The 27,440-nt window shown below is 37.1% G+C and overlaps 1 protein-coding gene across 5 annotated transcripts in view; it reads right to left on the minus strand.

The window, feature by feature from the left end:
• PAM (peptidylglycine alpha-amidating monooxygenase) overlaps positions 1-27,440 on the minus strand; it is a 117,727-nt gene that overhangs the window by 40,973 nt on the left and 49,314 nt on the right. For all 5 annotated transcript variants that reach the window (XM_014951484.1, XM_014951483.1, XM_014951482.1 and 2 more), the window contains 9 exons: positions 23,887-23,944; positions 19,802-19,889; positions 14,446-14,531; positions 12,678-12,761; positions 6,399-6,447; positions 5,833-5,900; positions 4,179-4,259; positions 3,987-4,063; positions 3,552-3,655 (listed from right to left, as the gene is read on the minus strand). In XM_014951484.1, the coding sequence (XP_014806970.1) occupies positions 3,552-3,655; positions 3,987-4,063; positions 4,179-4,259; positions 5,833-5,900; positions 6,399-6,447; positions 12,678-12,761; positions 14,446-14,531; positions 19,802-19,889; positions 23,887-23,944 (695 nt within the window). The remainder of the gene's footprint in view (positions 1-3,551; positions 3,656-3,986; positions 4,064-4,178; positions 4,260-5,832; positions 5,901-6,398; positions 6,448-12,677; positions 12,762-14,445; positions 14,532-19,801; positions 19,890-23,886; positions 23,945-27,440) is intronic.

The following is a 27,440-nucleotide window of genomic DNA, read 5'->3' on the forward strand; positions in this document are numbered from 1 at the left end:
CAATAGAATAAGCTAGGACTTATAAAGAAAGGTTAAAAAAATAAAGGGGTTTACATTAAGATTTTTTAATTAGCTTTCACAATTGACCAGTGAGTCCACACTCGTAAAAAAGATACGGGGGTGGCCTATTAGCTGTTTGCAAAAGACGTCAGTGCTGACTTTTCCAGCAGCATCCTGCAGCATTCATTTATTCACCATAGCAACAATAATGACACCAGCCAGAGGGGAGACAGGGGGAACATGGGAGAAGCGACTGTTTCAAAAGGGGAATTGGTATTTTTCCATGCATTGAAAATTTAGCATCCCTTGGAGACCACAAAAATCAGACTCTGACTTGGCAAGCTCTGCTTAAGCTTTTAGAAAGCATTAACTTCACTGCTGGACTCCCAATATCTGTCACTATAATTGCCTCCCCTTCAAAACTACAGTGGAAAAGGGCATGTGGAACCCACATGAACTCTGGTTCACCTGACATATATTACTGTGTCTAAGCATTTTAGAGTCGCATTTTAAATATTTACGGTTAAAAAAACCCAAACAAACTGAAAAATACTGTCAACAACAGCTATAGTAAACACACTGAAAACCCAGAATCCTTCCGTTAGATATTTGAACTCCTGAGAAACCTTGTTTAGTGAACGAGTTTAATAAGTAGAAAGGCTGGTGAAGAGTTAAAAAGAAATAGAAAAAACCATACTCCTGTTAACCACCCTCCACCACTGCCACAGATACCTAGAACCGTAATCCAGATCTTGGTATGTTAACATTGCACAGTGAAGCATAATGAAACTGAGGACTTCACATCCAAAAGCAAGATAATGCACTTAAAGAATACTGAATAGGAATTAATACTGAATAGGAACATTTGGCTACAGGCACATAAAACTTCTCTGGAATGGTACAATACCTGTTAAAGGTATTTTGAAAGGGAAAGATAAAGGTTTCACTACTTCCTGTCCGTTGAGAGTTTCAAACAATACACTGCATTGCAACTGGAAAAACAAACAGCCACCACAGCCAATGGCACATTCCTTTACAAAGATATGATCTTTTCACTGAATGGGCTCCAGCTCTTTGATATCTCTTAGACTGGTAAGATACATACTACACAATGCTGTACGAATTCTAATGTTTACTCTGAAACATCATTATCTGTTATAAAACTGCAGTGGCTGCTTTCATGGAGTACTTACTGATCTGTTGCAAAAATTAGAAGAAATCTTGCTTTATAAATTAGGAATAGTTGATGTCATCCTTATTTGACAAAGAATAATTCAATCTGCAAACATGTGAGCTTGAGGAGAAATCCAACTAACTGAAAGGGACGATTTACGAAACTTCTGAAGAGATGATTCCTGCCTCACCTTTTTACACCACAGACATTAAGTCTGTGCTCATGTAATTACCCTGAACTTGTATGTAGTCAACTGCACAAATAAAATCAGGTTTCACTTCTGAACCTTGGTTTGCCAAACTCTACAGATTTAAGAGGTGTGCCTTGATATCTAATTTAATGTCTCAGATTGCGAGAGGAAGCAGGATGAAAAAGGTCAGTGTGAACCATGGGGATCATGAGATAATGTAAAGCAACTAGTGTAACTAAAGAAAAACAAGACCAAATGTGTAAAGAAACGAACACCACAGTAAGAAAGGTATAAAAACAAAACAAAAACACCTGTCCTCCCCACTCAAGCTAGACACAAAGTAATAGATTTGGCCAAAAATGACATTTCATTCATATGAAAGGGACTAGTTGACTATCACAGAAATTATTCCACAGTTGAGAAAGTATAACATTGAGAATATGTCATGTTTTATCTAGTTAGCATATATTATAAACGATTAAGCTTTAACTGATCAGCTTTGGAAAGTCAAATGGACAAAGTGAACTCTAAGCTTGTTTTAGCCCTGCCTTCTATGTATACTAAACATAAATCGCATAAGGGATTTAAGATTTTTTTTTCAGCTAGTTTAAGAAAAAACAAAAAAACTCTGACAGAAAATTGAATAGAGAGACTGGGAAAGTGAACATGCAGGTTTGATCTGATCCTTTTTGGATATGTATTATTTTACAGTTTTACTTTCACATTTCCCATTTTTTCAGTGTTTGTATTTGGAACTCAAAGGTTCTTCTAATATTTCTTTTGAACTGATGAGTCATTCTGAATCAAAGCAAGACAACTGCAACACCAGGGCAATATTTTCCAAGATTTAAAAAAAAATAATCATTTTATTTATTTTAGCTGTATATCTATCCATATACCCAGCATTGCTGTGCATGTATTCCTTTTCATTCAATCATTTCATATTAAGGTCATAATCCTTTTCCAACCATGTATATTTCCATATTGTGCATCAGCTTTTGTGAAACAGTTTAAATATTTGCTTAAAGTGCTTATGCGCTGTTTCTCAAAGTTCATAGGTAGAAAATCTAAAGGTCTGCTGCTTTCATTTCTGTTTTTCATTGAAAGCATATTACTGCATCCAAAGAAAAGACCATAATTATACTTGGACAGTTTTTTAAACTGTAAGAATTATTCAACAAACAGGAACTACTTTGGGGAATGTTACAGAAATGGGACAGAAAATCTTGTAACTTGCTAAAAAAAGGCCTACAGTCAAATTAAAGTATTGGATATATTGTAGTTGGTGTTATGACCTTTGTCTCAAACAATTCATTTTGCTTCAGCCTGCTACTCATCAGTATTTTAACTACCCACTGAAATTTATCACTGAAAGTTGATAAATTTGTGTTGGATCCTTACCCCTCTACTTGAGATACAATTTTAGGGTACTCAGCGCACTAAAAAACTGGTCTTTTGGGGTGCTGCAGCACATACTTCCAGAACAGAGAGATTTCTGCAGGGTATCTCCATATCCCTACATATGGAGTAAATTACAGTTCAAAGAACTAGAGCCAGTTATGAGACTAATTTTGCATCTATTTTTACAGTTGTATTTGTCAACTTGGTATTATAGAGCTCTGTCATCTTCAGCTGAACAGCATCACCAACAAACACAGTTCAGATTTTCCTATTTATAATTTATGTTTTTATGGTTTTTTATAAAAGCCTGTGTATTTTTATATTTAAAAAAAAGGTAACTGGTATGTTATTCTGAATTTAAGCTTAGATTTTATGATGCATCAAAATTTATCAGCATTTTATAAGCCTCCATAAATTTTCTTTCTGCAATAACAAAGAGAAATTGTGAAGCTTTATTATTCTGTTTTAAACAGACAATAACTTCAACTTATTAAAAAATACATTTTTTAGAATTGGTATTTTGAATCTTTCTCTAAGTGCAGAACAGTTTGGCAGCATAGTTTCACCTGAGGAATGTTCTGAACACTTCAGCAAAGTGATTATTCACATAAGTAAAGGCAATGAACATCACAGAGTTCAGACTACACAGCAAAACAGCCCATTCTGGCAAAATCTAACAGTCTGTTTGAATTATCTTGGAAGAAGACATGAAACAAATACATTTCTAGACACAACCAATACCTTGGGAAAAATGGTTAGGAAATGGAGCAAATAGAGAAAATTTACCCTATATGTGTCTCTGTAGTTCTGCCTTCACCACTGAACACACATCTAGCTGCTAGGATATCATCATAGCTAACATCCACAGGATGTTCTACTGGATAGAATGCCTGAAAGAGAGGATGATTCAACATAATCAGTGAAAGCATCTCGTATTATTTATGCCAATACACACACACTAGAATGACAGGGCTACACAACCGAAAAGTAATTTCAGGACAGTTTTTGCATCATAATGTAATCATGATAATACTTGGCAGTATGACGTGATAATGTAATCATGATAATACTAGGCAGTATCCACTTCCAGTGGCACAACAACATGTAGCAGTGGAAATACTGTGACGCAAATATGTGAGTACATGACTTCCAATTCAGCCTCTCAGTTTTAAATAATAATAATAATTAAAATTTACAGTTAGAATTAAAAACCCAACCAACCTGTGGTAGTTGTGGACTCTGTCTACCAATCAATGTCCATTGACCGTTTCTCACTCTGTATCCACTCACTACTTTACCTATAACATACCAATATTTATTAGCACATGAGAGATACCTCTAAAAAAATATATTGTAGTGTCAACATTTTTCTGTTAAGTATTTGATATTCCTATGTTGCAATAAAACTCTTACCTAGTCTGTGTGTATGAACTCTGTAGGCAAAAAGGTGCATTGGAAACCTTTTGTAATGGCAGGCAATGTCTGCGTCAACCACTGTTAAAATATGATCACAATAAAAAAAAATCCCACATTATTGATCGAACAGAGAAAAATTACACTACTGCACCTCATTCAGTGTGGTTTACAAAGGGTATACCTACACTGGACAATAGACATTTTTAAAAGATACTGGAATAACTATTTTGTATTTCTGGACTCCTACCTCAAGACACCTGTAATGAAAAACTAATACAATATAGTAAAAGTGACTTTCTGTGACAATGTACATACAAAATGGAGCTGAAACTCAGTATTACTTTTTACAGCGTACACTACTGTACAGTAACACATTTGCTTAAGGGCCATGTTGAGGGACACTTAAAATTAACTAAAATAAAGTGATATGATTCTAAATTGATAGAATTTATATCGAAGGATCGGTTTTAAGATCTTATAGTTCTATGCCCAGTCTTAAAGGTTTAGGGTTAGATGCAGACTTTGTCAGAGAAGTGCTGCGCAGACAATGTCTGCAGGCTAGTGCTCGTGTTAGGTGCAATAACAACAACTAAAGAGGAACCCACAGAGAAATTCCTCTGCCGATGCCTCTCTGAGAGGTATCTGGGGACTTGCCACATTTTTCCTGTTATAACAACTTCACACTTTACTTAAGAATTGCAAATTTGATTGAACATGAGAAGGCAGTTATCAACAGGCACTGAACTGTTTTTATTTCCCTTTCCCTTACCCATCCAGCTGAAAAAGTAAATTTCTGCATCAATCAAACATTTTGGTGGGGGTGTGTGTGTTCTTTTGATAAATTTTCATACTGAAGCGCAAAATACATAAAGTTTCAATTCAAATTAAAAAAGATTCCAAGTTGCTGAATTCACCAAAGAGTTGAAGTCAGCTGAGTTTTGACCACCTCATCTTATGCAGGCAGCTCATTGCAAATGGGACAAACTATATTCTTGGACATTTCATTTAAATGATGGTATTGCATAAGAAAATGTAAAGTCAGTGTTCTACTTTTCTTAAAACAGAACATTCCATGCTAGCTTGAAGAAGTGATATTGGGAGAATCCAAGCTGAGTTGCAGATAAACTCCACTGAGTAGGATTCTGAATAGAAACTGTTTGTAGATTTTGTTTCACAATTTTTTTTTCAGCATTTTGGCCTTTTGACCAACTTGGAACATAGGAATAGAATTTTTGAAGAGCAGCTCCCTACAGGTAGAAATTAATTTGTTAAAACTGAACTCTTAGTAAATTACAAATAGTATGAATGTCAAATGCAGACGGAAGAGTCCAAAAAAATACATGTTTTTTTGGGGGGAGAGGGGAAATAAGAAAATAGTAGGGTTTTTTGGTAAAATATTAAGATGAAAATAAATCAAGGAAATACTCTTAAGTATCCTAGAAACTTCAATATTGCACAGATCACTTATTTTGAACAAATTGTTTCCTACATTATTGATACCCTTTGCCAACTTTTTCACATGCATTTAATTAAGCAATCAATTTGTCCATCTACAACACAGTGAGTCTCTGCTAAATTTTCTTCTGCAATAAGAAGTAAAAATAAATCAGATGCTGAAATTATATAAACACTTTGTAGAATTAGGACTCACCTTTCTCTCCTGGTGGTATTACAGTGTTCACAGACATCATAAGATACATTCCAGCAATCAGAGGCTGCCTGCAATTCAAAAACCAAGCTCTGCTAAAAGAGTCCTTTGTAGAACATCACTGCAAGTGACAATATGCCAGGCCATTTAACACCACTAATTTCTAAATGTTGGATTGCACCTGAAACTGGTCTGCTGAGAAAGCAGCTGCCCACAGCACTTCCCTTTCCCTCCTCCTTTTTTCATACTGAGCTACATGTTTTAAACTATCTTCTACAAAGTATATGAAATAGGACAAAACGATCATTTACATAATTGCTGTCCTTGTCCCAGATTTCTAAATACAGAGCTGTTAAGATGGTTTAACTCAGTACTGATAGCACTGCTTCATCAAGGTTCTCAGCAGAAACTAATTTTTTTGCCAACAGATGACATTGGCTTCAAAATTCTTAATATTGTGAAGGCTATATTATTTTTATTTCACATGGTTTCAAAAGAATCTAAAGGAGGGGTTTCTTCTGCTCTGGTGAAAAAAATCGTAATAGGGAAGTATTTTTAAAGATACTTACTTTTGATGTGTCAGATGTAAAGTTACACCGGAGCAGTCCTTGTGTTTATCTGTACAAATCACAAGACAGTTTAATCATCAGCAACCATGTGAAATTATTCCACATTAATAACATTCTTCTGCTGTATGAAACCATCAGAAGACAAAATAAATTTTAATTGTACTGTTTGCAGGAAAACTTTCATACTATGGAAGTATTACTCAGCTTTGCACAAACTTGAACATCAAAGTGGTGCACTGTGCCAAAACCCTAATACAAAGCAAAACTCTGGTGAATGAAAAGCTAACTGCTTTTTTTGACACTAGAAATTTCAGATCTTTATGAACTAGCATCTGGAAAATGAAGCAGTGTCATTTTTACAATAGCAGAAGTTGGTCTGTTTCAAATAAATGAGTATTTTGACAGAAGTTAGAAAAATGAAAGATTTGTGGAAAAACAATGATTTTAGACATAATAACAAAGCAGCCAGAAACCCTTGTAATAAAGTCAACAGGTGAACTTGAGATACCAATGCAGACAGCAGTTCTGTTTAACGTTGGATATCCTAGGACAGTAAAAATAGTTAATGTATTTGTTAATGTAGGGTATCAGCATATCTAGTATGTTTGACTGCAGCAAGGCCGTGTGCACACTCTTTTTGAGGTTTGCTGTGTGACCTCAGCAAAAATATCCTTAAACAATGCACAACTAAACAAAATCTTAGGGTTTCCTTTCCAGTCTGTCTGTCCAGCTTATCTAGCTACTTCCATGTCTTAGTTTTAGCTGTACAGCAAATATAGACCGCTCTGGGACAAAGAAATTACTAATTACTACTTGCCATGTGACAAAGAGTGGAAAATGCACTTTTATATACCTCAGAAATAAGTTCAAATGAAAACCAATTGTCCATGCAGAGCTTCCAACTCCAATGAAACTAGAACGTGTGCTTATGGCTGCTTTTTGTGTGGTGTGCAAATACAACACAAGCGTATTAAATATTCCCTGCTTTTATTTACTTATGTCAAACAAAATCAATGGTGCATGTTAAAGCCTAACTCTGGCTTCAGATTTTGAATACATCATTTTTAAGAATTGTATATGACAAATCTGTAATGGTAATTTGAAGTTTAATTGCCAATAAACTTTTAAGTTAGTTAAAAAAGAATCAGACATGCTACTGATGTTAATCATGTTTTCTAGGAGAAATATCTCAAATACTAGAAATACAGTTTGTCAAATGAGACCCTCATAACTGAGGAGAAGTCAATCACTGCGAGTCTGACAGGCTTCCTGACAGTATGTCTATCCTGATCTACAGTCCTGAACTCCTTAGTTACATGTATGATAATCTTCCATAGAAATTGAGACTTCTAGGACTTCCTAGATACTTAAAATTCTGTGGGTTTTTACTCGGAATTAGAAAAATAAACACTTAAAAAAACGTATTTTCTTTACACTCTTTGTACATGGATTATAAATTACAGAGCACACCGTTCAAACTACTTATTCCACTTCTTAATCACTCTATTTCTAATATTTCATAGGAACAGTACAGCACTCACACATGGCTACTAGAATACGTAGAAGTTTTCACTGTAAGAGAGTGGTGCTTTTTAAGAAGCTCCAAACCCCTTGTTATTTCAAAGTCAGTCCTTTGATTTGTACCAGAATCTCCACACAGCAGTCTCAGAACTGGCTTTGCCTCATTAAAGATAAGAAGTAGCCTCAACACTGGAGCACAACCTTTAAGCAAGGCAGTCCCAAAGCTAATGCCCACTGGGAAGTAACTTTGTACAAGTTTTATTTAAAAAGACAAAGACATGCAGCACAAAAATAAACTTGAAGTTCTAGTGAAGAAAGAGACAAATTCAATGTTGCCTTCAATATTGATACCTAATATTTAAAACACAAAAGACCACTAGCTAAAACAATTTTTTTCATGAGAATCAAGGTGCTTGCTTTTGCTGATCTGTTCACTCATCCAAAATCAATTTGGAAAAATTCTGTTTAAGAGTCTAGTAAAGTGTAGAATGAAACTCTACCTTCATTCAGTTTCTGAAAAACAAGATGCAAGCACAGACTCCCCAGTGCCATTTTCACAACTTACTTTCCAAATAGGAAAGAGATAAGCAGTTGTTGACCTGGCCTGGTATAAATTTTTTAACAAATAAATACCTTGGTAAAGGTCACAGAGGCTGAAAAGGTATCAAAATATATCACAGACATGAATTTCTGGGAATGTGCAAAATTAATTTTATTCAAGACATTGATGTTAAGCCTCTGGTTATAAAAGAGAAGCACACTGAATTCAGTGTTCGAACAAGCTTAGAACTCAAATGACCAATTACAATCCACATGCTTAAGAAGAAAACGGTTATTTTTAAGACATCTACCAGCTTGGTGGTCAAAATTAATTAATCTCCCCAACCCAAAAAACCAAAAACACTAAGAACCTCAGACATCTCTCATAAAAGCAGGTATGTCTGTGATATATGTAATATAGGTAACGCAATTCTTGTAGGGAATGATAGCCGAAGAAATACATCTATTCTCAGTGAAGGATGGGAGTTGGGAGGAGTTGAGAACACAAATATTATGCATGCTTTGTGCAAGGAAAGAGAGGGAATGAGATAGGGAATAAGAAAGAAGCCAAATTTGGACAAAAGATAACACCAATTTTTGGGTAGAATTTATGTTTGGTTTCCCAACTTATTTTTAAATTCTGTGTATTTTAGACAAGATACAATAACGTCTATTTTGATATCTGAGCATAAAGTGCACATCTAAATATGAATACTTAGCTCTGGATTATAGCTAAGGAGTGAGGGAAAGCAGAATAGTTTAATGCTAGTTAATGAAATGAAGAAATATACTCTTTACAAAGAGTTGAAAATGAGAGATGATAAATTTTAACTATGACATTTCCCCCCCCAAAATTATTAGGAAGTAGAATGGGGTGCTAATACATAGATAATTACTACCTGACGCCAAGTATTTTATATTTGCAATGACTATGTCACAAAATTGAACTCTAAACAGTGCTTCTGAATCTTTGATGTGCTACCGAAAGCATCACAAGTTAACTGACAATATTTCACCATTTGTCCTCTGTTCTCAATTGCGACAACTGCATGCGCCTACGTACAAAGTGTAATGACTATATTCTTACACTTTGACAAGCCACAGTTATCAACAGACATATCATTCATACGAAACAGCTCCCTTTAGGTCACGACTCAAGTTTAAAAGTACCTGTAAAACTAGTTGAAGATTATGCCCTGAGTATCCTTGAACACCACAGTCAAAGGATTAAGACATTTAAATTTTTAGGAGATTTAAAATATATTTTTCTCTACCGGAATTTTCACAGACAGACCACATTAAAAACATTTTTTTCCTCACAGAAGCGGCAGAAAAGATAAATTATTTTTCACTTTAAAAAAAACCACATATCAGACTACCAAGTAAAAGGCACAGAAATAAAATAGAGGGCATTCTGTCATACTCTTTAACTGTTGTAACAGTGATACTGGTATCATCTCCTAAACTATAGTCCTATCAGTTCACACTTCTTAAACACAGAAGTCTGCTGCAAGGGGGGGATGTAACTTCTTTCACTATAGTTTTTCTAAGTGGGCAAGTGGATTTCTCATGTAGAGGCTTTGACTACCAAGTTAATTTACTTATAAAAATTTCTGAACACATCCTCAACAAATGTGCAACGGAGGTTACTGATCTCATTTCTTTCTTTTTTTTTTTTTAATAAGTTACATATACATAAATTATATTTAAGAGCGAAAATGAACAATGAGAACTCTCACTGTCCCCAAGCAATAATGAAGAGCAGGCTCTCAACTAACAGGCTCTCTTTAGAGGTTTGTAACTTTAATTATTTGTGATTTTAGCAGGCGAAAAATCTCATGGGCTGTATGGGTCCATCTGAATTGTCTCATGAAAATCAAGTCCTTCAGCTTCAGTTGTGCACACCTACTTATGTGCTCTGTTTAAACAGTGCTGGCACACTCAGTTTATTCTTTCCTCCTCCTCAGTTATCATTACTGCCATTATCCTACATTATACCTACATGTCATGGTAGAAACCATACCTTCAGCTTCAGACAGTGCTGCTGAAGATTTTAGATGAGTATTCACCACATCCTCCCAGAGGTGTACAGAAGAGAGGCTGCATGGCACTGGGAAGCTGCCAGCTACAGGGTAACTTCTCTGTTCAAAACTGAGTCAAACCTGTGGATCATTTTCCATGGTACCACAGAAGGATTCAAAGGCCATGGGCACAACTCAAACTGCTGGTGTAATGCAGATTCCTCCCCTATTTTTTTTTTGCTGCTATTCAATTTACTTCCTGTTCCTTCTTTCTAGTCCAACATTTTGATTATCACTCAGCCCATGAGGATCTTCACATTCTTCTTTAAATCCTATACAGTAATGTATCGCAGACACATTCCAAGAAAACGAAGATGCACAAGTTTTTGGTTCTTGAAGGCCAGAGAGGACCTAACCCAAGAACTGCACAGAGGACATGATTCACAGAGTAAAAGTAAGAATTCATACACCTCAGAGGTGTCAGAACAAGGCATTTCAGGTTTAAAGAACAAAGTACAACGTGGAATATAAATAAATAAATAAATAATCTTGTCCCAAAATATCTCAGATCACCAGTATCTCAATATGCATTAATGAAATCCAAATTTCATTAATCCAAGCTTACAATCTATGGGTTTCAATCCACCATGAGGTGGATTGAAAACCAGCTGAATGATCAGGCCCAGAGAGCAGTGATCAGTTGTGCAAGTCTAGCTGGAGGATTGTAACTAGCAGTGTACCCCAGGGGTCAATACTGGGTTTAGGCCTGTTCAACATCTTCATTAATGAGCTAGATGATGGGGCAGAGTATACACCCTGCAAGTTTACTGGTGAAACCAGACTGGGAGGAGTGGCTGACACACCAGAGGGACCCCAACAGGCTGAAGAAACGGGCTGACAGCAACATCATGAAGTTCAACAAGGGGAAGAAAGTGCTAAGTCCTGCACCTAGGGAGGAACAACTCCAGCCACCAGTACATGGTGGGGGCCAAACAGCTGGAAAGCAGCTTGGCAGAGAAGGCACCGGGGATCCTCATGGACACCAAAAAACATTAGCCAGCCATGGGCCTTCACTGCAAAGAAAGCTAACTGTACCCTCGACTGCGTTAGCCGAAGTATTGCCAGCAGATAGGGGAAGGTGATCCTTCTCCTGTACTTAGCACCTGGAATACTGTGTCCAGTGCCAGGCTTCCCCATAACAGAGAGATATAGACATACTGGAGAGAGTCCAAGGAAGGGGCAAAAAGATAACGAAGAGACTGGAGCATCTCTCCTCTGAGGAAAGGCTGAGAGAGCTGGAAATGTTCAGCCTGGAGAAGGATTGGGGTGGATCTTATGCATGTACAAAAATATCTGAATGGAAGATGCAGAGAAGACAGAGCCAGGCTCTCTTCAGTGGTGCCCAGTGACAGGACCAGGGGCAACAAACTGAAATACAGGAGGTTCCCTCTGAACATTAGGAAAAGCTTTTTTACTGTGAAGGTGACCAAGTACCGGCACAGGTTGGTCAAAGAGGTTGTGGAGTCTTCATCCTCTGAGATATCCAAAAGCCACCTGGACAACCAGCTGTAGATGGCCCTGCTTGAGCAAGCGGGGATGGACCAGATGACCTCCAGAGGTCCTTTCCAACCTCAATGATTCTGTGATTCTGTCTTACTGACAACAATAACTACATTGCCATGCTTGAAATGAGTGTTTCATCTTTTAAACAACAACAACAACAAAAAAAAAAAAAAAGAGAGAAGACACTGTCTCCACTAGTTACAACTTCTTCCAAACACAGATACTGTGATTTACTGGCCAGTGTATTTCATCCTTCTCACCAGCTATTCAAGTAAGGTGACAGACTAAGGGTGTTTACATGTATTTGTTTCAATTTTCTTGAAGAAAACACTGAGTTATGCACAGAAAAACAAGTTTCACCTGACACTTAAAATTATTAGCTGCTTCTTCATTACTTTAAGTCATTTGCCCTGTATTTTTTGAAGGAAAAAAAAAATCTGTTCGTCTTTCAAACACTTCTAGAGATAAAGCAAGATTATAAAGAAGTCAAGTTAATATATAAACGTTATTACAAATATGCCCACTGATCTTTTTTTTCATGAGTGGCATTAAGAGCAAAATTCTTTTCTATAGGTAAATATTTTTGATGCTGTAAGTGATATAACTTGCAGAAAAAAATTTCCCAAATACATACCTCTAAATGCACTAATATCCCCATAGTGCACCTGGAGCACAAAAAATCTGCCACCTGATTCTCCTCCAACTCTGAATCCAACACCTAAGAGAAGGAAAATAAATTGTTTTCAGAAGCAATAAAATGTAAGATGGTTCACCACTGCTGACCATATATAAAAATACAAATCACTGTAATGGCTTAGAGTGAAGGGGTAGAAAATTTCACTGAGACACCAGCGAAGAAAACGTTCTGAAAACTGGGAAAACCACTATTGCAACATGTTCCCAAACAGGCTAAGAAGCTAGGACCGTAACTTAGTTACTAATGAACAGATATCTGCTTTAAGCAAATAATTCTCTCAATCCAAGAATATGAATACAATTTGGTACATATATACAACTATATAAAAAAAATAAATCACATTTTGCCATCCTTGTAGGATTTGGTAGAACCTTCATTTCTCACACAACCTATGAATGATACAAACTGATTAACATGACTTACTAAGAACACAGTGAGAATGAAAAGTTAAGAAGATGTAAATTAATATTGTATACAGAAAAAATATTGTGAAAATTATGAAGATATGTTTCTTGTTGACAGAAGTAAGCACAGGCACAGAAGAAAATGGAGGACTTTGAAATTATTTTAAACAAAGAAATTAAGAAAATATCGTCATCACCGAAAGGGATTTCTCTAAACCAATTCCACAATGAACACTCCTCAAAAGAAGCAGAGAAAGCAATTTCTTCCTATTTGGTCAGTGAATCCCACTAGATTAAACACTGCCCACGGCAAAGCCTGCTTATAAATGGAACTGCAGCCTCTGTGTGCACAAATGTAATATCATTATGAACCCTGCCCACAAACCTTGTATTTATGGACAGCTTAGAGACAAGTAAATTATTACTAGCTGGGGTTTAACAGCAAAGCAAATACCAGGTTTCCATAGAATCCTCCAAGCAATATTTTTTTTAACTTGACATTCTGATAACCAAATCAAATAACATTCGTGCTGATAAGTGTGTAAACGGATTATTAAAAATAAACCTCTTTATGATGCTGTGCACTGCTCCTGGTTATGAAAAGAGGCAGTAGACGATAAAAGAAAAAATTTTTAGAATTCAAGGTATTTTCAGATTGAGGCTATAGAGGTGGCAGATATTTCTAGGATCCTTGGTGGTTATTAGAAAGAACCACTTCTCCCTGTCTTCCAGACATACCACTCCAAGTAGCTTAAAAAATTTTGATTGAATTCAGCAATGTCATCTATCATTCAACAAAATGGGTATATAAACACGTTGCTCAACCACATCAAAGCATTAAGAAATGGAAAGCACACAAAATTGTCAAGTGTACTTAAGACAGAAAAAAATTCAATGTTTAGATGAAACTTATTTGTGCTTTCCCAAACACATAAAAATATTTTAATGCAGCCCATGGCTATTGAAAAATATATAAATAGTACCCTTCCAATATAGTAGGAAAAGCAAGATTAATGCTATACAAAAATGAAGTATTATGTTATGTCTGTTATTTCTCCCTTAGCCTTCTTCCCCCCCTACCAAAACCCATAATGTTTTAGGAAGCAGGATGACAAAAACCCCAAGTATATTAGCTAACATAATATATTCATAGTTTATGAGGTTGATGTTTATACAGTCTCCATCAACTAGACATAATAAAAATATTATAGGAGATTCCTAGATATGCCAGGTGCTTCCTTCTACATCCTCTTCTCTCCCTTGCCCTTGTACACCAGAACTTCACATTAAAGGTACAATACCTTTGGGTAGCCTGGTGGGTGGAGCATTTCTTGCCCAAGCATACAAGATGTTAGACTTGTCCTTGCATGTTCCTTCATCACAGTCCCTAAAAAAATGAGGGAAGAAAACAAAAGGGAACATGATTTTTTTAAATTTTGAAATCAGGTGAATTACATGCAAAACCACCAATTTTAGGACCTATGAAGATATTTTTGGAGGTATGTTGACTAAACACAGTTCTTGTAACGTAGACGGCTTTCCTGGATATCATTAGATCCTTCATCTTGTTGGGTTTTTTTTTTTCTTCCCTCTGCCTTAGGATAGTGTTAGGCAAACAGGGTCAAAACCATAGGCAGTTCTGATAGTCCCTCCCAGTCTACTAGCCAGTGATGAAAAAACCAAAGGAACCTTTTGTGAGAATGAATCATATGAAAATTTCTAGCACTATTAGCTCAAGTGCCTCAAAATGGCAATGGCTACCACATTTACACAGAAGGACATGACTCGTTCACAAAGCAGAAAAAAGCCACAAAACTTCAAAGCTTTAAGTCAAAATTGGTATTTGAAATTCATTTAAAAATCATTGCGGGGAGAAGGAAGAGGTGACAGGTAGCTGTATGTGAACCAACAGGTGGGAGACAGTCATGCTCTTCCTTGTACTTAATGCAATCTCACTGCAGTGCAGTGCAATTAATTTTTATTCCACCACACAAGTTCTTATTTTTCATAAACAGAAAAAAAATTGCACACAGCAAAAAAACCAAACCAAACAAACCCACTCAAAGGGAAAAAAAAAGAAAAACAGAAGTGTTTCCCAAGTTACAGAACACAAACAGGCCACAAAACCTTAAAAGCATCTGAGTGCTCTGGAGTCGTCCCTAGCCTCTTGCAGCTAACACCATGCAGGTGACACCAAGGGTGAAGTGTGAAAGACTCCCAAAGACTGTTAAGCTCTAGATAGCTTGAATCTGCAGGAACTGATAAGCTTGGGGCACAGACACTACTGAATCTGTAAAAGGTCAGTCAGACACAGTCCCACAGACGGCACAAGGTACCTGGACCACATCCAAGAGAGTACTGACTGCTGTGTGTGGGTGTAGGCTACAGGAGAAGGATAAACCAGTAAGTAATGCTAAGGGGATTTCTGAACACCCAACCTAAAGGACGCTTTTCCCTCTTGATCCTCTATTAGGGAAAAGGAGTTTTTACAGAGTGTATTTTCAACTTCTTGAGTGGCAAAGCATTGCAGCACTGAGCACAGAGTGTAGAAGTCATTCCCACACACAGGTATGACTTTCAGAAAGCCTCAACCTGAAACCATTCAGACTACCATCAACTGATCCAAGCCACATGTGATGAAGGCTGATACACATGCCAAGGTTTCAAACAAAACCAAAATGGCACAGCCCCTTCTCTGTTTGTTACTGCTGGTAAAATGAGACCTGGGAAAACGTTTCTAGACATAAAGCAGGGTTTCAGGCACCTTAAATACTGGGGAAAATAATCTCACATAGTGTGACGAAGAGTATAAAAGCATAAAAGAACAAGACTTTTAGTTGATGCAGACTCAGTAATGTTTCTGTTGAGGATGCCCGAGCCATATGTGATACCTCTCAGAACAAACAACTGTGCTTTCCAGGCTGCTCTCCTGGGGACAACCTGTTCTTCTGGCGTGGAGGCAAAACCACCTCAGTGGGACATTATGCATTTCTGTGGTCCCAGAGAAACTTGCTGCAACACAGCTGCTGTGTTTTCTTCTGACAGGAAGCATTGCCGTAATCATCAGACTACTAAGAGAAAAGGGAACATGCCACTTCTTGCTTTTCATTAATTTTTCTCTTAACACATATTTCCAGACCTTCACCAAGTACTAGTCTGGTCATCTCTCCCTTCAAACATGCCCCAGTGTACAAGCAAAACTTATCTTCAGGATAAGTGAAGTGTTTCATGACTGATGATTCAAAGAGCTGCAGGCAAAAGCTGCACATCTTTCAACTGTCACAAATCTAAAAAAAAACCCAAAGACTTCAGGGGTGAAACCAGGTATTGAGCTGCACAGTTTGGAAATGCGTTGAAGAGATTGGTTATAGGAGGAACAACAGCAGAAAACACAGCCACATCTCCCTTCTCACCCTACCCCCCAACTGGGCCAGGTTGCCTTCATTTATACCACAGTATTCCTTAGGACCACATTAGCCAGGTAAAAAAATCCCTGCACAAGCTGTTCCAAACTCTCCTCCTGAGACACTGGCCAATGAAGGGGGAAGTCGGCAGGGGAGAAGGATGAAACACACACATTGCTCTTTCATTACATTTAAAAACCAGTCAACCCTCTCATTTAGCCGTCAAGGCTGATCTTGAAACATCGTTTTCAGAAAAAAAAAAACAAACGCAGATGGGATTACAAAGAAGAGTTAAGATAACTCATTAACAGATTTAAAAGCAGGAAGCTAGTAAAAAGTATAAAATTGCAAACAAAAAATTTATCTAACCACTGAAATTCACAGCTTCTTTACATGCAAAACATCTGAACATAACAAGTAGCACAGAATATCTTTAAAATGGACTATAACTGCATACTATACAGTACTGTACTAGAAACTAATTTTGACTGTAGTACAAATTTGGGGAGGCAGGTAGGGGAGGGCGTGGAAACAGACCTTACTGACTGCTTCTCAGGTTTTTGTTTTTTGCAAACTCTCCTGGACTTTCCAAAGGCATTCTCCAAAGGCTTGGATAAGCTCAAGACCGGGGATTTTTAATGGCACTGGAGTTTTTGACTGATTGCAAAATATTTCACTATGTCAGTAAGACCAGTACTTGGCTATGCTTTTAGCATAATTGAATTGTTTAGGAAAACAGAGAACTTTTGCTTCTTTTACTATTATATTCTACTCCTAGATTCTAACTAAAATTTGTAAAAAAGATAATTGAGGTGACTGAGTAAGAAAAAATGATAATTTTCAGTCCTTGAGCTGAATGGTACATAACAGCAACAATGGTAAAAAACTACAATCAGAAATACTAACCTTTATGTTGTTCCCACTTTCCCCTAAGCAGTGAAATAAAAGTATTTTATTGAACCAGTCTTGATACCTTTTGCAACCTTTACTGAACTATTGATGTCAAATGCTTCCACAACCATGCTCTCCTGCCAACAGCAGCAGCTAGTCTGATGGAGAAAACACTGAGTGGTGTTCTATGACCTGAACTTATACATTTGTTTACTTTTACATTTTACATTTACTTTTACATTTGTTTGATAACTATTTAAAGTTGCCCCACCTGATCCTGAAATAAAGGCTATGTTTATGAACCATCTCATTAACGGGAGCTCATGTCAGTGTTAGGTTTGACACCACGTAAGACCTTGCTTACCAGGAGACTCAGAAGTTCTGCATAATTCAACATTTTCTTTTAAATCATTCAAGTGTATTCTTGATTATCTATGGAGAATCTGAACTTTTGATGAATCAGCTCAGGCATGATACTTTGATTTCAGCAGTTTATCAGCTCAGGCAAAACTTCTGGTCCTAGTGGCTGAACTGTTTTTAGGAGCAATTATGAGGAAGACACAGAAGCAGCTACACCTCTTTTTTTGGTGCACTGAGCAAAGCCTGAGCAAATGGACCCAGAAGCTTACTTTATTTCTGTGGAAAGGCTTGGGTATTTCAAGGGAAACACCTATGCACCCTTTTAGCGTTTCTTTAGATAAAGATTCTACCACACTGCAGTGAATGTGGCACTCCGCAGAGCCAGCGCACCACTGATGACATGTACAGTATGATGCTGATGATACATGTTTCATCATTTGAGAGGCAGCTGTTAGGTACAGCAATCAAGAACATAAGCAGTATTAGCTGCCACACTGCACAGATTGCCACTGCCGAGTTATCTGCTGGGCAATTGTTCTTCTCCAGGAAAAGCGGAGATACAACCAGGGAGCTCAAACTACCTGAACCCTAGTTTCAAACCTAGGATTTGAGTCTTACTCTGCTTTGGAGAACTTAATGACTTTACAGCTTTTGATCTGTCTTCTTGTACCTGAAAGCCCAGGAACAAAGCATTTCACCTACATCTTCAGATGAGATGTGACTTAAAGATGATCTTGTGACTTCATCCCAATGCAAGCACCTGATCAACCTATAGCAATATTATTCTTTCACGTACAGATTACTTCAAGGCTGTAATAAAACTACTTCCAGACATATGAAAACAAAACAAGCTACAAGTACAATCCAGTCAGTTTTAAAACGGACATCAAGATATAAAGTGGTTTTAAAAGGCCGCAATATGAACAGCTTTATGTTGGTATACTTTTCACATTGAACTATGCAAAATATATATTCTAACACATGAGATACAATAAAGAGAAGACAGAAAAGCTGTCTGTTGGGAAAATAAACCAATAGAAATTCTGTGTTGTCACAGTTTTCTCTGAGCTTTTTAAGCATACACTTGTCTTGCCAGGGAAGATTATACCATTTTCAATATTAGAACAGTTGGTTGATAGGTAGAAGGGCGACAAAACTTTCAATGCAAGTTTGTTGTATATTCAATGTATTAATCAAATACTCTCCCAAAAACATGCAAAGATTATCAGAAGTGCTAAATTAATATTTTTTGTGGAAGATATATTATACTATACCAGTAGCTCTAAATTCCAGCTCTAGTTCCCTTTTCGGCAAATACTAAAAAGATGAATTGTGATGACACTACTCTATCAGAAAATCTATATTAAAATTGTTCCCCACATCAGAGTAAGTCACACAAGCTTTGCAGCATCAGCAAAACCACCTCATCTGCTCTCTCTTGCAAACCTGGAAAATACTTGCAAAACTACTAGACAGACCATTAATTTCCACCCACTTTTACATTCTCTTCACTTTGGCTTCCCACACCTGTTTTAATGGCACTGAGGGCTTCCCTCTGCTCTCACTGCTTAGGCATTTTGAAGGGCAAGGCACCTACCAAAACACTTCACAGAGAGATTCCTCTTCAGCTTACCCTTCACTCAGTTTCCTTTGGACACCTGATGCGATACTTCTTGACACACAGAAAAGCAGTGAACTACAGAGGAAGCCTAGATTTCTTGGTATCCACTGGTACCCTGCTCACTACACCTTGTCTCCTCCTTGCAGACAGTCAATTAGTCACGAAGAATCAGAAAACAGATCTCTTTCTCCACCTCACAGAGGAGTTTGTTAAAAAAAGGGAAACGCTTCAAGTGTGGAAAGACTGGAATTTTACACGTTTCTTCTTCCTTGCAGATTTTTCTGCTTTTCCAAGAAATGTTGACACTTGAAAATTGTTATGTGGAAGCAATTAACACAAGAAAAGTTAGGTGCAATAAAAAAAGCAAGTTGTAACTCTTACCAGTAACTTTCAGTAGAAGAGGGTTCATTACATCCGAAGAGTAACATGTGATGGACAGTGTCCATGCTGGCATGAGGCTTAAAGTCAACTGAAAAACAAATTGACAAAACAAGTAAGCTAGCCTTACTCTCACCATAAGTTAAATAAGCAAGAGCATTTTGTGCCATTTTTTTCTCTGTAATGCTAGAAACAAAGCAGGTATGTCCTTACCCACTTTTTACCTTCCACATTCCACTTAAAATCTTTCCTTAAATTCCCATTCAACAGCCTGTCTCCCAAGATAAAACACTGTAACTCACTTAGGCACTAAGAAAAAGAAATTCTGTGTTTTTCCCCAAAAGTTCAATATGACACTTAGTAAACATATCACTGCATCCCAAACTGTAAAATTTTACTGTAACTAGCCTAATTTTCATCTAGCTTCAAAATTGCCCTTGTGATTTAATAATATTTTCCAACTACTTTTGTACTTCTTCATGAAAAATGCAAACAAACACTAAGTTACAGTTAAGAGCCAACTAACAATTTATGTATTAGCAATATCTTCTCCCAGTATTCCACCTGGTTTACATTTTTGCTGCATCTTTCTTGGGACAACAGCTACAAAAAGGGATTATGATTTATTCTCACTAATATGTCAAAACCTTTGGAATGGAAAAACAAGATTTGTTTGAAGTCAACACAAATATTTCTCATCATTAGAAACTTAGAGGAAGGTGCATGTTCAGCACTCAAATGTCTGTTCTCTATCCCATGCTGCAAACCACGCTGTTTCGGTTCCTCAAATGCTCGTGATCCTGTTTAGTGTAGGAAAAAGGTTACCAACACCACACTGCAGTAATATTGACCATAAATGTAAAATGACCGCATTTCTAGAAATAAAGCAAGCTACATCATGTAACTTCTTCTATTAGTACTGAAATGATGTGTTGGAGGGAATACAATGGAATTTTTCTTCATATGAGACAGAGCAGGACCTTGGAGGGCTTTTAACCTTATTCTACAGCAGAAATTCTGAAGCCATGTCACTCCTGCCCTTACGTGTACATAGACAATGAGAAGCCTTCAAGTAAGTGTCTTCTAGCTCTTGTAAGAGTCTTAATATTGGCAGATGGTGAAGCTGCAAACCACTGAAAGAATATTCTGCTCCTGGAGTTTGCAAAGCAGAGTTTATCTGCACTCAGTATTTTACCATGTGGCTAAGCCAGGGTTCCTAAAATGAAGGATGACATGGATTACTGTCCCAGTTTCATGAGGGAAAAAAAATAATAATAAAATAGTTTCTAACCCTATTTTTGGAGCTGAGGCCTGTTGTGAAAAGCGAGGAAAACCTGAGGAAAACCCGCCAAGAGTTAAGGCATGGAAGTCAACTGCTAGCCTGAAGATGTAAGGTGTGCAGTCAGATTGTACGGAAATGAGTGCGCCAGAGCTGAGGGCTTGGTTTGGGAAGTAAGAGATGCAACCACATACCCTGGAAAGATACTTTGAGTACCACTTATGAATTCAGAAGTGCTAAACTTGCCAGCATGATTAAAATCTAAAGACTACATAACATCATATTTTTTTCCTACAAGCAAATCCTACTCATTTCATAGCCAAAAAACTAATCTGTGTTACAGAAAAACCTTTTGTTTTGCTATTTTTATCAGTAACAATCAGCAGTGAAGTTATGGTTAACTCTCACATGAGACAGACAATGTGTTATTTTATGTGGACTTGCCACCTCATTTTTCAGGTGTTTCAGGTGTATTAAAATGCTGTTAACAATTCAAGTGAGAGATTAAGTTTCTGAAGGAGTTCATAAGCAGGTCACAGATGCGAAAATTAACAAACTTTACAACCAAACTTGATACCGGTACAAAACATACTGTAAGTAACACCCAGAAGGACAGCCTTCAATAAAGGCAAAATTGAAAATTAGGCCTCTTGTCTGCTAAAGCCACCACCTGTCCTGCTGGTTAATACAACAGTCACTGTTTCTTTTTACTCCACTATCCTTCCAAAAAGAAGTATTTCATTCTCTGTGTGTCAATCTTTGCTTATTCAAGCAACACAAGTACATGCATGTAAGAAAGTTAATAGCTTCACAACACTTAATGGTATTAAGAAGTATTTAAGGAAAAAATCCATTAAGCATCTCATTTCTTAGACAATGATACCTACTGTAAAAGCATCTTTCCTGAGAAGATTTAATTTGCTATCCAGGTATTTGATAAGATAGGTTAGTTTGCATTCCTTCATTAGTTACAGTTGGATGTATTTTTGAGTCTACTATTTCCAATTACTAGGTAACTTCTGTTGATTTTGAAGACTCCAATCTGACGTATCTTTTCCACTGAAAACACTTTCCGGTGACTTTACTGAAGTGAGGTGGAACTGATTACATGCTTGACTGACCCTATGCCTACCCATCTTGGTGGAAGCGACAAAAGAGGGAAAAAAAAAAAAAGCAAGCAATTTTGTTTCATCTTCAAGGCATCCAAACACAAGAGGCTGCAAGCAATGCTATCCCAGGAAACTTTAGGTTTACAGAATAAGCTGTGGGTTTTTTTGTAAATTTTCTCATCAAGTTCCTCTTGCTCTTCAAAGCTCCAACTAACAAGAATAATGGTTTCTGTATCCAGACCTTATTCTGCTTTGTAATGACATGTACTCAGGCTCAGTGATCATCGGGAAGGGGACCAAATCCTATGAAAATCTAGTGAAGAACACGTCAACACCTAAAACCCAGAAGTTTCTCAGTCTTCAGAGAACAAAATGGGTTGGCTTGCATGACTCACATTGAGACTTTGCATAAGTACTACTTTTAAGAAAATTCTTTTAGTAGGTCCTTTTAAACATACACACAACTGAGAGAAGTTTATATGGCTTTAACACATGTAAACACCAAATGATAGAACTAAATGCACAGCAATCTAATAAAGAATTGAACTATGCAATTTTGCAACTCAGTGAAGCACTAAATAAAAATTGCTTAAGCAGCAGGTTAGTAGTATGTCTTACTATGAATCATTTGAAAGCTGAAGAATCCATTGCACAAGCTGCACAGCAAGTATAGTTTATTAGAGGATGAACACGCACTCTCTTTTATGCTCATTTTTCTTCCTGTGGTCAAACTAACAGCCAAAATGTGAGATCAGGTTCTTACCTCTATACGAAACAGATACACAGAGAAAGCACTGAAGAAAATTTACTGAATTTTTTTAGTTACTGTAACACAACATGAAAATCTAAACACAATATTCTATTTCTGAAGGATTTCCACATGGAAATCCACATGGAAAAAAGTCTCACAGTATACTACAACAAAAACTATTTAGGGTTCCCACTGTATTTATTTTAAGTGTGGATATCCTAACATGCAACAAGAGTAAAGAAAGGAAAATATAGACACTTTAACTTCTCATTGTCTTCTTTTATTTCAGTTTATAGCATGTTCTGATAGTGAGACGATCTTCAGCCAAACCAACAAGCCTTCTCTCTACCTGAACCACTGTATGTTCACAAGCAAAGCAAAATAAAGGTACCTCAAAGACTTTCTGAACAGATGGTGGTGTTTTGCTGATCTATATGATCTCAGCATTTGTACCTATTACAGCATTCCCTTTTATTTGTCTGCCACGACATTTAAAAAACAAAACAAAAAGCAGGGGAGAAGCTTTGGTTGGTTTCGTTTCTTCCCCCCAGATAAGTAAAATCTTACTGCAGACAACACTGACTGTAAGTGCAAAGGATTTACAGCCTGTACCAGCAGGTAAATAAACAGTCTGCTCAGTGGAGCAGAATTAAGTATCTGGCCAGAGACAGAAAGCCAATACTTTACAAATGGGACTGTTTGGTACTGACTGCCAGAGGCATCTGCATGCAGCTCTTTAACTACTATTACTCATGAATCTCTCCAGATACAGTTTGTTATCTTGACTCTAAGTAGCTCTCTCTAGTTTGTTTCTGCATTAGCCATGATGAATGCATTTTGGAAACTCTGATAGCCAAAGATTAAGTCAATATGAGTCAAAGAAAAAGAAAAAAATGCTGAGTTTCTTCAAAATGGCTTGCTTAGGATCTTCCAGTCAACCAATACTCACCTACATAGGCTTCATTATCCACCGGCAAGGGTACTGACATGCAGAGGTAGGTATCTGACTATTAAAAGACAAAAGAACAGAAATTACTTTTAAGTTGGGAATTTTTAAAATGAAAAGAATAGAAACAAAGCATCAAAATTCTCTACACTTTCTGAAGATGAATGTGGGAATATTGAACAAACTAATATATAAAAATTCCGTATTTATAAACCTTAGGAGTGAATTTATTTCTAGTGGTTAACAATGTCCCCTCCACACACACTAAAAACTTGAAGGGGTAACAGTACCCTCCAGATGTCCATATAAACAGCATGAATCAAAGGGCGTGCTACATAAAATGAAAAGAATTATTGAGCTTCTGATTCACTGTGATCTTGGTATGCACTAATTTCTCAGTATTTATAAGCTTACTATAACCTAAGAATCAATGGCACTTGAGTGGAGGTGCTGATCTCCTCTCTCTGGTGACCAGTGACAGGACATGGGAAATTGAATGAAGCTGCACCAGGGGAAGATCAGATTGGACACTAGGAAAAGGATCTTCACTGAGAGGGCAGTCGGTCCCTGGAACAGGCTCTCCAAGAAGTGGTCAAAGCACCAAGCCTGCCAGAGTCCAAGGAGCATCTGGACAACACTTAGTCATACGGTTTAGTTTTAGGTAGTCCTGCAAAGACCACAGAGTTGGACTTGACAGCGCTTATGGGTGTCTTCCAACTTGAGATATCCTATGATTCTATGGGAAATTGAATGAAGCTGCACCAGGGGAAGATCAGATTGGACACTAGGAAAAGGATCTTCACTGAGAGGGCAGTCGGTCCCTGGAACAGGCTCTCCAAGAAGTGGTCAAAGCACCAAGCCTGCCAGAGTCCAAGGAGCATCTGGACAACACTTAGTCATACGGTTTAGTTTTAGGTAGTCCTGCAAAGACCACAGAGTTGGACTTGACAGCGCTTATGGGTGTCTTCCAACTTGAGATATCCTATGATTCTATGACTTCACAGCTACCTATAGCAGTATTTCACCCTATTTGAAGATTTATGTAACTGGACCAAAAAGCGTAAAAACGTTGTGCCATTGCATCAGCAATCATAGAAATACATTTATTATACACATATTATTGATTCATGCATCTGATTCTATTATGATTAATGACAATATTCTTCCTTGGATATTCTAACCAACAGCATATGTCCTTTTAAACAAAGAAAAAGAAAAGAATTAATTAAAAAAGAAACAATTTGATAATTTGGCCCCTCACTACAAGAAGGACATTGAAGTGCTGGAGCGTGTCCAGAGGAGAGCCACCAAGCTGGTGAGGGGTCTAGAGAACAAGTCATACAAAGAGAGGCTGAGGGAACTGGGCATGTTTAGTCTGGAGAAGTGGAGGCTGAGGGGGGACCTCGTTGCCCTCTACAACCACCTGAAAGGAGGTTGTAGAGAGGTGGGTGTTGGCCTCTCTCCCAAGTGAATAATGACAGGACCAGAGGAAATGGCCTCAAGTTGCAGCAGGGGAGGTTTAGATTAGATATTAGGAAGAATTACTTTACTGAGAGGGTGGTCAGACACTGAACGGCCTGCCCAGGGAGGTGGTGGAGTCACCATCCCTGGAGGTATTTAAGAAACGTGTAGACATGGTCTAGTGCCTGAGATTGCTGGGTTTTTTTTCGTGTGTGTATGGCCAGACTCAATGATCTCAGAGGTCCCTTCCAATCATGAAGATTCTGTGATATATGATTTTCTTGCTTAAGCGCTGCAAAGGACTAGCATTTTCCTGGAGCAATTGTGTGAACGATCTTCACAAGATACAGTAGGCACTCCTGGCAGAAAAATTATCAATGATGCCCTCTTCATGATGCTACAGTTGCCTCTGTTGCCTATAAGACTTTTGGTTTAAAATGCTCAGCATTAAGCAATGGATGTATTCCTGGATTCAATAGGAAACAGTTAAAATGCAAACACAGCAAACTTAGAGCAATGTCCACAAAAAAATAATAATCCGTTTTCCATCTACAAGCACCTTGGATAACTATGAAAGAACTTGCAATATAAAACAAAGTCCTTGAGAACAGTAAAACCTAAATATGCCAATCCTATTAAAATGAATGCTCTTACAGAGCAAGTAACATACAGAAAAAGTAAGTAAATAATTGGAATAGCACAATGCATGTGAACTACACTAGCAAAAAATGAAGTCAGTCTCATCTTTGGCAGCTAGATGAAGGGCAGGTACTACAAAAGCACCATCTAGAAAAAAACACCACCTGCTTTACTGAGATATTTGGGCAAAGATGATGTACCATATCTAAATTACTATTGTAAGAAGTAAATTAATTGTCATGGTTTATTTACATGTAACAGAGATTAGGCTATAAAGTAGCAGTGTGGCTATTAGGTTGATAGCTATACTATTAACTATTTTAAACCTTTTTTTTTCCCCAGCTTCTAAGGCTGTTTAAGAAAAGAAAGATGTCAGCTGCTGCAATTTCACTACACCCATGAACTCAAAATCTGACAGGACTTTCACAAGAACTATGCTAAAAGATGAAGGCAGAATTCCTGCTATGAGAAACTTCAAATCTAATTTAAAAGAAGACACTGCAAATAGTTGTAAACAATTAAATAAGACTGAGAAGAAAGGACAGGTACAACGGAGATAACAATATGTCATTACACAAAGCAGTGATCTACAGAGATAAGAAACCATTTTTTGTGATTTTGCTAGCAGACAGGAAGGATGAACACAGGTCAGCTGATAAAACAGATGTGAATGTCTTTGTGTACTCTAGTTATATGCATTTATAGAATGAACATATTAGAGACTTCTATAAGTAGAAAGTGAAATATTCTACCTTTTCTAATTAACCTAGATTCAGCAGTAGATTTTTTTTTAAGAAAAACTTCATTTAGAACCTTATACCCAAACTTTGAAAGTCAATGGCAACAATGCTTCACAATGTAGTAGAAATAAACAGATTCCTTGTCTTTAACCAATTGTCTAAACACAATACAAACTGGGTTTAGAAACAGTGTGGATTTAAAATAAGGACGACATGTTTGGTTTTTTTTAAAGTATCATTTACCCAATTAAGAATTAACTTAGTTAAGAACAGAGTATTACGATTTACCATGGAAGCAACAGCTGAGATTTTATAACTTGTGTAGTAACATCTACAAAGATTATCAGAAGTCTAGATGTACTAATATTTTTGGCTTCCTTTTTCTAATCAAAGACTGTTAACTGGAAAATATAGATGTATTAAAATGGTATTATGCTACTTATTTATCTGAGCTGTTGCAGCACTCAGTCATGCCTTTCTGACTCAGTGTTGTAGCAACTGTTCCAGTTAAACATTTTCCTTCTATGTTCTTTGTCATCTCTCTACAATACTGATGTACTCTACACATTGTATAGTTTAGAGACATGCTCTTTGGTAATCTGATGTGCCTTTAGGATTTTAATCCCAAAAAAGAGCAAAGTTTTTTTTAAGAGAAAAAAACCAAACCAAAGCAAAAAAGTGAATGAGACCCACTGTGTTGAAGAGGAAACAGGGATG

This window comes from Calidris pugnax, unplaced genomic scaffold (genome assembly GCF_001431845.1).
Source record: "Calidris pugnax isolate Ruff unplaced genomic scaffold, ASM143184v1 scaffold148, whole genome shotgun sequence".
NCBI classification, from domain to species: Eukaryota; Metazoa; Chordata; class Aves; order Charadriiformes; family Scolopacidae; genus Calidris; species Calidris pugnax.